This window comes from Mobula birostris, chromosome 7 (assembly GCF_030028105.1).
Source record: "Mobula birostris isolate sMobBir1 chromosome 7, sMobBir1.hap1, whole genome shotgun sequence".
Lineage (NCBI taxonomy): Eukaryota > Metazoa > Chordata > Chondrichthyes > Myliobatiformes > Myliobatidae > Mobula > Mobula birostris.
In genome coordinates this window covers 93742693-93756799 of record NC_092376.1, presented here as the reverse complement: position 1 = coordinate 93756799, position 14107 = coordinate 93742693, and the positions used below count along the sequence as shown (strand labels likewise).

General features: G+C 42.8%; 1 protein-coding gene across 4 annotated transcripts in view; it reads right to left on the bottom strand.

Annotated features, from left to right (window-relative positions):
• nectin3b (nectin cell adhesion molecule 3b) overlaps nucleotides 1-14107 on the bottom strand; it is a 184237-nt gene that overhangs the window by 30688 nt on the left and 139442 nt on the right. For all 4 annotated transcript variants that reach the window (XR_011886601.1, XM_072263519.1, XM_072263517.1 and 1 more), the window contains one exon: nucleotides 8945-9096. Coding sequence is in view for 3 of the 4 variants with exons in the window: in XM_072263519.1 (XP_072119620.1) it covers nucleotides 8945-9096 (152 nt within the window). In the remaining variant the exon portion in view is untranslated. The remainder of the gene's footprint in view (nucleotides 1-8944; nucleotides 9097-14107) is intronic.

The window sequence follows — 14107 nt, the reverse complement described above, 5'->3', positions numbered from 1 at the left end:
TCATGTGAACCTTTACTTAACTGACAAAAGTACAAAGAAAAGATTTTCAATAGTTTTACTGACCAACTTAATTGTATTTTGTAAATATACACAAATTTAGAATTTGATGGCTGCAACACACTCAACAAAAGTTGGGACACAGTTAAAATAAGATTGAAAAGTGCACAGAATATTCAAGTAACACCGGTTTGGAAGACTCCACATTAAGCAGGCTAATTGGTAGCAGGTGAGGTATCATGACTAGGTACAAAAGTAGCGTCCATCAAAGGTTCAGTCTTTGCAAGCAAGGATGGGTTGTGGCTCACCCTTTTGTGCCAAAATTCATGAGAGAATTGTTAGTCAGTTCAAAAGGAACATTTCTCAACGCAAGATTGCAGTGAATTTAGGTCTTTCAACATCTATAGTACAAAATATTGTGAAAAGATTCAGAGGATTCAGGGACATCTCAGTGCGTAAAGGGCAAGGTCGGAAACCACTGTTGAATGCGCGTGATCTTCGAGCTCTCAGGTAGCACTGCCTAAGAAACCGTCATGCTACTCTGACAATTATAGCCACATGGGCTCTGGAGTACTTCGGAAAACCATTGTTACTCAACACAGTCCGTCGCTGCATCCAGAAATGCAACTTGAAACTGTATTATGCAAGGAGTAAGCTATACATCAACTCTATGCAGAAATGCCGGCAAGTTCTCTGGGTCCGAGCTCATCTCAGATGGACCAAAAGACTGTGGAACCATGTGCTGTGGTCAGATGAGTCCACATTTAAGCTAGTTTTCAGAAAAAACAGGCCTCGAGTTCTCCGTGCCAAAGATGAAAACGACCATCCAGATTGTTATCAGCGAAAGGTGCAAAAGCCAGCATCTGTGATGGTATGGGGGTGCATCAGTGCCCACGGCATGGGTGAGTTGCATGTATGTGAAGGTACCATTGACTCTGAGGTGTATATTAGGATTTTAGGTGTATATTAGGATTTTAGAGAGACATATGTTGCCATCAAGGCAACGTCTCTTCCCGGGACGTCCATGCTTATTTCAGCAGGACAATGTTAGACGACATTCTGCACGGGCTACAACAGCGTGGCTTTGTAGGCACACAGTACGTGTGCTTGACGGGCCTGCTGCCAGTCCAGATCTATCTCCTATTGAAAATGTATGGCGCATCATGAAGAGGAGAATCAGACAACGAAGACCACAGACTGTTGAGCAGCTGAAGTGTTATACCAAGCAAGAATGGACAAAATTTCCAATTGCAAATCTACTACAATTAGTATCCTCAGTTCCAAAACAATTAAAAAGTGTTATTAAAAGGAAAAGTGATGTATCACAATGGTAGACATGCCTCTGTCGCAACTTTTGTTGAGTGTGTTGCAGCCATCAAATTCTAGATTTGTGTATGTTTACAAAATACAATTAAGTTGGTCAGTAAAACTATTGAAAATCTTTTCTTTGTACTTTTGTCAGTTAAATAAGGGTTCACGTGAATTAACATATCACAGATTTTTGTTTTTATTGCATTTTGGAAAATATCCCAACTTTTCTGGAAATGGGGTTTGTAGATCATCTTACATTTATATGTTTTAAACTCCACTTTCCACTCAATGGCCCACTTCCCTAACTGTTCAAGGTACCAGTAATACAGGTTTCCCCCGCCATCCGAAGGTACAGCGTTCCTATGAAACGGTTCGTAAGCCGGAATGTCGTAAAGCGAAGAAGCAATTACCATTAATTTATATGGGAAAATTTTGTGAGTGTTCGCAGACCCAAAAATAACCTACCAAATCATGCCAAGTAACACATAAAACCTAAAATAACAGTAACATATAGTAAAAGCACGAATGATATGATAAATACACAGCTTATATAAAGTAGAAATACTTTTCCACAATCATTGCCTGAACTGTTCTCCGTAGTGAAAATCTCACACAAATGCCGTTGGCAAAAGCACGGCGCAAGCGCTCTCCAGTAACCTTTAAGCTATGAAGCTGCCAAATCATACCAAATAACACGTAAAAATACACAGCCGATGTACAGTGTAGTATCACTTACCGGAATTGGGAAAGCGCGGAGCACACTGATGGTGGTGTGTTAGACTGAGTCGTCGGAGTTTGGGTGGTGCAGTAGCCCCCACCCTCCAGGCAGCAAAACAATACCGATCCGCGAAGCATGCAGTGGTAGCCGGGAGGCACACAGCACATCTTTAAGAAAAAAGCCAAAATAAACATGCTAATTAATTAGGTGCCGCCCAGCACGTAATTGTCGGGCGGCACCTAATTAATTAGCATGCTTACTTCGGCTTTTTTCTTAAAGATGTGTTGTGTGTCTCACGGCTACTGCTGCATTCTCCGCGAATTGGTATCTGTCCGCGGCCTGGGTGTTGGGGTGGTGGAACACTGGGGTGTCATCTCGTCGTCTATTTCCATTAGAGCAGGCAGCTCATCTTCTCCTATGGTTGCCCGCCTTGATGTCGAAGGTCGAGATTTGTCGTCTGCTGTGGCTGATGTGGAAGGCTTGCTTGACTGCTGAGCCTCACACATTTTTCTATCACACAGTTCTTTGTAAGCACTCAAACCATCCTGTAAATATCCCCTAAACCGACGTACCTTTTCAAAATTAAAGTCGTACTTTATCATTACTCATTCGGTTTTGATTGTTATTCTTTCCTCTTCCAATTGCATCAGCTCTTCATCTATCAGTTCTTGGTCATGGGATGCCAAAACTTCTTCAACATCATCTTCGTCAACTTCCACAAGCCAAACTCACTTTGTCCTTACTTCATTCACCATGATCAAAACGCTTAATTATGTCTAGTTTTACACTAAGTGTCACACCCTTACGAGCTCTTTCGGGTTCTTCCGATACCATAGAACTCATCTTGCAAACGGCTGCTCACAGGCACGTGTTTAAAAGCAATGGTGCATAGAATGCAGTTCCATATCCGGGGGAGAGCGGCTGCTTGGGGCGCGCGCTGCCTTTTATCGTGCGCTGCTTTTTTTCGTAACAGTGAAAACACCTTCTGTTAGCGAAAACAGGGTACTAATGTAGGTCTTTCGTAACAGTGAGGTTTTGTAAAGCGAACGTTCGAAAAGCGGGGGACACCTGTATACGATAATCATAATCAAAACCACCTCATAATTTCCTGTAATCTGCAACCTTCCCGATCAGGCATAGCACATCACATCCAAACTATTAACATAAATAATGAATAACAAGGTTCCCAACACCTACCTTTATAGCACATCAACACTCACTACAAGCTGAAGGAACTCAGCAGGTCGGGCCACATCCATGGAAACGATCAGTCAACGTTTTGGGCCAGAACCCTTCATCAGCATTCGTTTCCACGGATGCTGCACGACTTGCTGAATTCCTCCAGCTTGTAGTGAGTGTTGCTTTGACCCCAGCATCTGCAGAATATTTTGTGTTTACTTACAGCACATCACTAGTTATTGGTCTCCATTCTAAGATATAATCTTCAACCACCATCCAGCCTCTGTTTCCTACCCTGGGACAATTCTAAATCCACCCATCTAGCTCTCTATGGATTCAATGAGAGTGATTCTTCTAGCCTAACATTGGAACCTTGAAGTCAATACAGTGTAGGGAAGTGTTTGGTCATGCATATTGGTAGAAGGAATAAAGATGTAGGTTATTTTCTAAATGGGGTACAAATTCAGAAATCAGAGTTGCAAAGAGACTTGGAAGCTCTCATGCAGGTTAACTTGCAGGTTGAGTCGGTGGAAAGGAAGGCAAGTGCAATGTTAGCATTCATTTCGAAAGGACTAGAATATAAATTCTGCTATTGGGTGCTGGCCTATAAGGAGCTTATAATATAATCCCATTAACATGGTCATCCCTTGCTTATTCCTCAGTTCCAGCCATATAGCCTCAGTAGAAGAACTTTCCCGTCTGAGCACTGCAGTGATATTTTCACCGAGTAGGCATGCCAGCAATCACCCATTAATTCCTCCTGCCCTATCGCGTCTAAGACAATAGAATTACTGAAATTGAGCCGTCAGTCCTGGCCAAGTCTCCTGTAACCAAGTCTCACTGATGGCCACAATTATTCCATGTGCCGATCCATGATCTAAGCTCACCGACATAGGAACATAGAAAAATAGAAAACTTACAGCACAATACAGGCCCTTTGGCCCACAAAGTTGTGCCGAACATGTCCCTATCTTAGAAATTACTAGGCTTACCTATAGCCCTCTATTTTCTAAGTTCCATGTACCTATCCAAAAGTCTCTTAAAAGACCCTATCATATCCACCTCCACCACCATTGCTGGCAGCCCATTCCACGCACTCACCACTCTGAGTAAAAAACTTACCCCTGACATCTCCTCTGTACCTACTCCCCAGCACCTTAAACCTGTGTCCTCTTGTGGCAACCATTTCAGCCCTGGGAAAAAGCCTCTGATTATCCACACCATCAATGCCTCTCACCATTTTAAACACCTCTATCAGGTCACCTCTCATCCTCCGTCGCTCCAAGGAGAAAAGGCCGAGTTCACTCAACCTATTCTCATAAGGCATGCTCCCCAATCCAGGCAACATCCCTGTAATTCTTCTCTGTGATGCGACCTTGCATTGCATCAAAATATTATCTCACTATGCTCTAAGTTTCAATTCCTGTCTTTGTACGTACTTACATAATATACAAAGTACATATATAAATGTACTTTGAACTTCGATACACTTCAACATGCACTTAAATCGCCTAAGCATACTAAGTTATGGGGCAAGTGCTGGAAGGTGGGATTAATACAGCAAGTTCACAATCGTGACACGGAGGTTGTAGATTGTAAGGCATGTTTTCACACTGTATGACTCTGCAACTGTAACTCCATATTCCTGCATTATCCTCAATGTTTGATTTTCTTCATGCTAGAAATTTATCAGTGTTTTGAATGAACACAGTGACAAGAGCTTCCACAGTGAAAAAAATTCTCCTTATTGCAATCTTAAATGTCCTATCCCTTATTGACCCTTACAGTGTCTATAAAAAGTATTAACCTCGCCCCCCAGAAGTTTTCATGTTTTATTGTTTTACAACATTGAATCACAGTGGATTTTACTTCTCTTTTTTGACACTAATCAACAGAAAAAGACTCTTGCGTGTCAATGTGAAAACAGATCTCTACAAAGTGATCTAAATTAGTTATAAGTATAAAACACTAAATAATTGATTGCATAAGAATTTACCCCCTCCCTCCTTTTAATATGACACAACGTATCATCACTGGTGCAGCCAACGGGTTTTAGAAGTCACATAATTAATTAAATGGAGATCTGTTTTGGAGACCTGTGTGCAGTCCAGGTGTTTCAACTGATTGTAGTAAAAATACACCTGCACCTGGAAGGTCCAATTGCTGATGAGTCAGTCAGTATCCTGGCAAAAACTACACCATAAAGACAAAAGAACACTCCAAGCAACCCTATGAAAAGGTTATTGAAAAGCAAGTCAGGAGATGGTTACAAGAAAATTTCCAAGTCACCGAATATCCCTTGGGGTAAAGTTAAGTCAATCATCAAGAAATGGCACAGCTATAAATCTGCCTAGAGCAGGCCATCCTCAGAAACTGATTAACCATGCAAGAAGGGAACTCAGACATCCCACCCTGCAAAAAATCATTTGCGGGAGACTCCTGGAACTTCTGGGAGAGGTGGGATGTTTGCAATAGAGTAGCTCCTTAGCAGCTAGCCAGCTAGTTTAAATAGAAACATAGAAAATAGGTGCAGTAGGCCATTCGGCCCTTCGAGCCTGCACCGCCATTCAGTATGATCATGGTTGATCATCCAACTCAGAACCCTGTACCAGCCTTCCCTCCATACCCTCTGATCCCTTTAGCCACAAGGGCCATATTTAACTTCCTCTTAAATATAGCCAATGAACTGGCCTCAACTGTTTCCTGTGGCAGAGAATTCCACAAATTCACCACTCTCTGTGTGAAGAAGTTTTTCCTAATCTCGGTCCTAAAAGGCTTCCCCTTTATCCTCAAACTATGACCCCTTGTTCTGGACTTCCCCAACATCGGGAACAATCTTCCTGCATCTAGCCTGTCCAATCCCTTTAGGATTTTATACGTTTCAATCAGATCCCCCCTCAATCTTCTAAATTCCAACAAGTATAAGTCTAGTTCATCCAGTCTTTCATCATATGAAAGTCCTGCCATCCCAGGAATCAATCTGGTGAACCTTCTTTGTACTCCCTCGATGGCAAGGATGTCTTTCCTCAGATTAGGGGACCAAAACTGCACACAATACTCCAGGTGTGGTCTCACCAAGGCCTTGTACAATTGCAGTAGTACCTCCCTGCTCCTGTACTCGAATCCTCTTGCTATAAATGCCAGCATACCATTCGCCTTTTTCACCGCCTGCTGTACCTGCATGCCCACTTTCAATGACTGGTGTATAATGACACCCAGGTCTCGTTGCACCTCCCCTTTTCCTAATCGGCCACCATTCAGATAATAATCTGTTTTCCTGTTTTTGCCACCAAAGTGGATAACTTCACATTAATCCACATTAAATTGCATCTGCCATGAATTTGCCCACTCACCTAACCTATCCAAGTCACCCTGCATCCTCTTAGCATCCTCCTCACAGCTAACACTGCCACCCAGCTTCGTGTCATCCGCAAACTTGGAGATGCTGCATTTAATTCCCTCATCCAAGTCATTAATATATATTGTAAACAACTGGGGTCCCAGCACTGAGCCTTGCGGTACCCCACTAGTCACTGCCTGCCATTCTGAAAAGGTCCCGTTTATTCCCACTCTTTGCTTCCTGTCTGCTAACCAATTCTCTATCCACATTAATACCTTACCCCCAAGACCGTGTGCTTTAAGTTTGCACACTAATCTCCTGTGTGGGACCTTGTCAAAAGCCTTTTGAAAATCCAAATATACCACATCCACTGGTTCTCCCCTATCCACTCTACTAGTTACATTCTCAAAAAATTCTATGAGATTCGTCAGACATGATTTTCCTTTCACAAATCCATGCTGACTTTGTCCCATGATTTCACCGCTTTCCAAATGTACTGTTATCACATCTTTGATAACTGACTGTAGCAGTTTCCCCACCACCGATGTTAGGCTAACCGGTCTATAATTCCCTAGTTTCTCTCTCCCTCCTTTTTTAAAAAGTGGGGTTATATTAGCCACCCTCCAATCCTCAGGAACTAGTCCAGAATCTAACGAGTTTTGAAAAATTATCACTAATGCATCCACTATTTCTTGGGCTACTTCCTTAAGCACTCTGGGATGCAGACCATCTGGCCCTGGGGATTTATCCGCCTTTAATCCCTTCAATTTACCTAACACCACTTCCCTACTAACATGTATTTCCCTCAGTTCCTCCATCTCACTGGACCCTCTGTCCCCTACTATTTCCGGAAGATTATTTATGTCCTCCTTAGTGAAGACAGAACCAAAGTAATTATTCAATTGGTCTGCCATGTCCTTGCTCCCCATAATCAATTCACCTGTTTCTGTCTGTAGGGGACCTACATTTGTCTTAACCAATCTTTTTCTTTTCACATATCTATAAAAGCTTTTATAGTCAGTTTTTATGTTCCCTGCCAGTTTTCTCTCATAATCTTTTTTTCCCCTTCCTAATTAAGCCCTTTGTCCTCCTCTGCTGAACTCTGAATTTCTCCCAGTCCTCAGGTGAGCCACTTTTTCTGGCTAATTTGTATGCTTCTTCTTTGGAATTGATACTATCCTTAATTTCCCTTGTCAGCCATGGGTGCACTACCTTATAACGTTAAATAACGTTAGCTATGTTAATGAATGAATGACACCTGTTAAACTCACCTCAACATGTCTTTTCTAGTCTTAACTCACCATGGGCAATAGAAAAGTCACTGTTGCAACAGCGCAGCGAGCAACACTGTCATTATTTTTGACCCCTATTAGGCAGGGGTACACTTTAGGGTAGTCTGGGGTGACATACGTTTTATATTTTCTTTTTTTGGAACACTGCCATGGCGTGCGTGCATACGTTCTCGTTCTCTCGTTCGTGTTCTCTCTCTCTCTCTCTCTCTCTCACTCTCGCACTCTAGCTTGGTTTCTCGCTCTCTCACTTGCGCGCTTTTGCTTGCTTGCTCTTGCTTTCTCTCACTTGGTCTCAAAAAAATTGATTTCCGTGATATTGTATATAATTTGCGGGCATCAGGGAGCCACTATTAATATGCGGGAGACTCCCGGAACTTCCGGGAAAGGTGGGATGTCTGGGGACTAGTAAGATAGGTCACCAAGAGACCTAGAAACAGTTCTGGAGGAGTTACACACTTTAGTGGCTAAGATGGGAGAGAATGCACATACAATTGTTGCCCAGGTGCTTTACCAGTTGGCAGCTTTATGGGAGAGTGGCAGAGAAAAAGCCACTGTTGGAAGCAACTCACATGAAATCTCAGAGGTTGCTAGAAGGCATGTGGGAGACTCTGAAGACAGCTGGAAGAAGGTGCTATGCTCTGATGAAACCCAAATTGAGCTTTTTGGCCATCAGACTCAACGCTACTTTTGGCGTGAGCTAAACACTACACATCATCAAGAACACACCATCTCTACTGTGAAGCATGGTAGTGGCTGCATCATGCTGTGGGGATCCTTCACTACAGCAGGTTCTGGAAGGCTTGGGAAAGTAGAGGGTCAAATAAATGCAGCAAAATACAGGACAACAAATACTGGCTTTAAAATAAAACAAAAGACCAAATTTAGCTAAATTATAGGCTGAGTAATTTCAATGCCATAGTTCAGAAAGTAGAGCCTGCCTTATTAATCACTCCAGTCTTTGCATATTGATTTGATCCTGTGAAATGATGACTGTACTTTCATGTACTGTACATATCAAGTGGAACTTTTAAAAATAAATGTCTATTGTGATGTACAACTAACAAATGGGTCAAGATGTATATATATATAAAAAAAAATAAAACATACCTTTTATCTGGACAACTTTTTGATTTTTTCTATGTCCATGAATGTTCACAACCTCACAAATGTAAATACCAGAATCGTTGTGGTTAAGTGGTCTATTGAAAGTTAGAGTATCATTTTCAATTTGCAAATCCTCCGGTAGCTGTTCTTCGAATCTAGACAATTCACAGAACATTAATTAGAATTGCAATAATCTTTATAACCATTAAAATTGCAGATCTTGCATCAACATGCTTCAGAAAAAGGCAATATTGTATTGATTACCATTACCAACAAAAGGATGGAAAAATACATTAAACAGCAGCTTCGATCCCCTCCCTTACACAGTATGTTAAATATCCCTTCAATTTCCCCAGATTAAACCTGAATTATCTGCTTTAGAACATAGAACACTGCAGCAGAATACAGTCCATAATGTTTTACTAATCTTTCAACCTACTGTAAACCAATCTAACCTTTTCCTCCAACAAAGCCCTCCATTTTCCTATCATCTTTGTGCCTATCTAAGAGTTTCTTAAAATCCTCTATTGTATCTGCCTCGACCACCAACCCTGGCAGTGTGTTCCACACACTCACCGCTCTCTGTAAAATAAAACTTGCCTCTGACATCCTCCCTCCATACTTTCATCTAATGACCTGAAAAATTTGCCCTATGTATTAGCCATTCCCACCTTTCTTTAATTCTTTCTTATCTTGTCTATATAATGACCTTGGGGCATGATGTTACTTGATTCTGTTCCAAGCAAATTGGTGAACCTTGGCAAGTCAAACAGCATCCATGGAGAGGAATAAATTGTTAACATTACAAGCCAAGACACTGAGTTCCTCCAGTGTTTTATGTGTGTGTTCCTCAGCATCTGCAGAAAATAGAAACAACATCTCCAGATTCTGGAAATCTGAGCAACACACACAAAATGCTGGAGGAACTCAGCAGGCCGGGCAGTATCTATGGAAAAGTGTAAACAGTCAATGTTTCAGGCTGTGACCCTTTAATCAGGACTGGAAAAAATGAGGTCAGAAAAAGAAGTTGGGGAGAGGAGAGGAAGTAGTACAAGGTGGCAAGTGATAATTGAAACCAGGAGAGGAGGAGGGGTGAAGTATTGAGTTGGGAGGTTGATTGGTGAAATAAATAAAAGGTTAGAGAAGGGGGAATATTAAAGGAGAGAGTCATAACAGACTTCATTAGAACAATTGTGGATGAGTGTATCCCCACAAAATCATTCAGGGTTTACCCCAATCAGAAGCTCTGGATGAACAATGAAATCCAGGCTTTGCTGAGAGCCAGATCAGTAGCATTTAAGTCTGGAGATCAAGAATGCTACAAGAGATGTAGGTATGATTTCTGAAAAGCCATCTCACAGGTGAAGTGGAGATTCCGGACTAAACTGGAATCTACGAGAGATGCTCAACAGCTGTGGCAGGGTCTGAAAGCTGTAACCTCCTACAAAGTTAAATCTTAAACAGAGGGAACAGCAGAGCTTCGCTTCCAGATGAACTCAATGCCTTCTATGCTCACTTTGACAATCAGAACAGAGAAGAACCATCGTACACCTTCAAGTCTCCCAATAATCCTTTGGTCCAGGAATCCGAAGATGATTGTGGGCTGCCTTCAAGACAGTGAATCCAAGAGAGTGCATCTGGTCTGATGGAACACCTGGCTGAGTACTGAAGACCTGTTTAGAATGGTGATTAAGAAGAGCATGGTAACCTATTTCAATGATTATCGCTCAGTGGCACCATAATGATGAAGAGTTTTGAGAGGCTGGTGTTGAAGCATATCAGCTGCTGTCTGAGTGGCAACTTGGATCTGCTCCAATTCACCTACCAAAGCAACAGGTCTACAGTAGATGCCATCTCACTGGCTTTTCACACAAACCTGGAACATTTTGGACAGCAAAGGTGCATCCATCAGGAGGCTCTTTATAGATTACAGCTCAGCATTTAATACCATCATCCCCTCAAAACTAATCAGTAAACTCAAGACCTGGGCCTCAATACCCCCTTGTGCAACTGGATCTTGGAATTCCTCACTTGTCAGTTCGGATTGGCAGAAGCATTTTCTGCACAATCTCCATCATCACAGGAGATTACAGAGAGCAGATGCAGCAAAGACGGAGGAACTGAGAGAAGAGGATGGCATTTTTACAAGTGACAGGGTGGGAAGAGGTATAGTCTAGGTAGTTATGAGAGTCAGTGTGCTTATATATCAGTGGATAAACTGTCTTCAGAGGAAGGTATCGGAAATAGACTAAGTAAATTTGAGGGCAGGGTGGAAGTCGGAGGCAAAGTTGATGAATTCGACCAGCTCAGCATAGGAACAGGAAGCAGCAACAATGCAGTCGTCGATGTAGCGTAGGGAAAGTTGGGAAGTAATAACAGTGTAGGCTTGGAACACAGACTGTTTCACATAGTTGACAAAAAGGGAGGCCGAGCTGGGACCGATGCGATTGCCCATGGGTACACCTTTGGTTTGAAGGAAGTGGGAGGAGTCGAAGGAGAAATTATTAGAAGTGTGGGCCAAAGGAGAAATTAAGAGTGAGAGCTGAACGAAAACCCATGATCCCGTCTTACAAATGACTGCCCTGTCTTTAACCTTTCCTTTCCAAAGTCCTTGTACATACTGCTATCTTCCAGATCCAGATACTAGTCATAGAATCAGGGAGATATCGCATTCAGTCCAGAATCTGCACTATCCATTTAACAGTAACGCTATGTTAATCACATTCTTTTTCAATCTTCCTATCATTCTCATCAGCTCTCTCCAGATTCTATCACTCACCTGGAGACTTGGGGCAATTTATAGTGGTCAATTGACGCAGCAATCTGCACATCTTTAAAATATGGGTTGGGAGGAGGGAAGAGGAGGAAAAATGTTTGAAATATCTCAAAGAAATTCCTGTGGTCACAGGAAGCACCAGCAAACTCCATTCAGACTTCAAAGAATGAACCATGGTCTTTAGCACTGTGAGGCAGTGGTGGAATTATTAGCTGTGCAACTATACCACTTTCTCTCCTGTAATTCCCTGCATGATTGCTTACAACAGGTGTTGCCATTTGTTAAGAATCTTTATCAGAGCTGCAATTTACAAGCGGCTGTGACCTTGGTGAACTACCCCCTCCTAATCTAATCTACCACATCCAATAGATCCACCTTCCACCAAAATATTTCCTATCCTTCGTGTGGATAGTCAGAGGCTTTTCCCAGGGCTGAAATGGCTAGCACGAGAGGGCACAGTTTTAAGGTGCTTCGAAGTAGGTACAGAGGAGATGTCAGGGGTAAATTGTTTTTTTATATATACACAGAGAGTGGTGAGTGCGTGGAATGGGCTGCTGGCGACGGTGGTGGAGGTGGATATTATAGGGTCTTTTAAAATCTCCTGGATAGGTAAGACTATAAGACCATAAGACAAAGGAGCAGAAGTCGGTCATTCTGCCCATCTAGTCTGCTCCGACATTTTATCATGAGCTGATCCATTCTCCTATTTAGTCCCACTCCCCTGCCTTCTCACCATAACCTTTGATGCCCTGGCTACTCAGATACCTATCAATCTCTGCCTTAAATACGCCCAATGCCTTGGCCTCCACTGCTGCCCATGGCAACAAATTCCATAGACTCACCACCCTCTGACTAAAAAAGTTTCTTCCCATTTCTGTTCTGAATGGGCGCCCTTCAATCCTTAAGTCATGCCCTCTCGTACTAGACTCCCCCATCATGGGAAACAACTTTGCCACATCCACTCTGTCCATGCCTTTCAACATTCAAAATGTCTCTGTGAGGTCTCCCCTCATTCTTCTAAACTCCAAGGAATACAGTCCAAGAGCGGACAAACGTTCTTCATATGTTAACCCTCTCATTCCTGGAATCATTCTAGTGAATCTTCTCTGTACCCTCTCCAATGTCAGCACATCCTTCCTTAAATAAGGAGACCAAAACTGCCCACAGTACTCCAAGTGAGGTCTCGCCAGTGCCTTATAGAGCCTCAATATCACATCCCTGCTCTTATACTCTATTCCTCTAGAAGTGAATGCCAACATTGCATTCCCCTTCTTCACCACCGACTCAACCTGGAGGTTAACCTTAAAGGTATCCTGTACGAGGACTCCCAAGTCCCGTTGCATCCCAGAACTTTGAATTTTTTCCCCATTTAAATAATAGTCTGCCCGTTTATTTCTTCTGCCAAAGTGCATAACCATACACTTTCCAACATTGTATTTCATTTGCTACTTCTTCGCCCATTCTTCCAAGTCTCTCTGCAGACTCTTCGGTTTTTCAGCACTACCGGCCCCTCCACCTATCTTCGTATCATCAGCAAACTTAGCCACAAAGCCATCTATTCCATAATCCAAATCGTTGATGTACAATGCAAACAGAAGCGGCCCCAACACGGAACCCTTGCGGAACACCACTGGTAACCGGCAGCCAACCAGAATAGGATCCCTTTATTCCCACTCTCTGTTTCCTGCCAATCAGCCAACGCCCTATCCACGCACATATCCAGGTACTTGGAGCTTAGAAAAATATGGGTAACCCTAGGTAATTTCTAAGGTAAGGACACGTTCAGCACAGCTTTGTGGGTCGAAGGGCCCGTATTGTGCTGTAGGTTTTCTATGTTTCTTGTTTCAACTGGACAGGACAAGCCTTGGTTGGTTTGATTCTTCTATGTATTTCCCAAAACATTAAAGAGCATTCAGCTTATCAAGCAACACACGCAAAAAATGCCGGTGAACGCAGCAGGCCAGGCAGCGTCTATAGGAAGAGGTACAGTTGACGTTTCGGGCAGAGACCCTACATCAGCACTAACTGAAAGAAGAGATAGTAAGATATTTGAAAGTGGGAGGGGGAGGGGGAGATCTGAAATGATAGGAGAAGACAGGAGGGGGAGGGATGGAGCTAAGAGCTGGAAAGTTGATTGGCAAAAGGGATACGAGGCTGGAGAAGGGAGCAGATCATGGGACGGGAGGCCTAGGGAGAAAGAAGGTTGCGGGGAGAGAAAGCCCAGAGGTTGGGCAAAGCGTTATAGTGAGAGGGACAGAGGGAGAAAAAAGAGAAGGAAAAAAGGGAAAAGGAAAGAAATAAATAAATAAGGGATAAGGTACGAAGGGGAGGTGGGGCATTAACGGAAGTTAGAGAAGTCAATGTTCATGCCATCAAGTTGGAGGCTACCC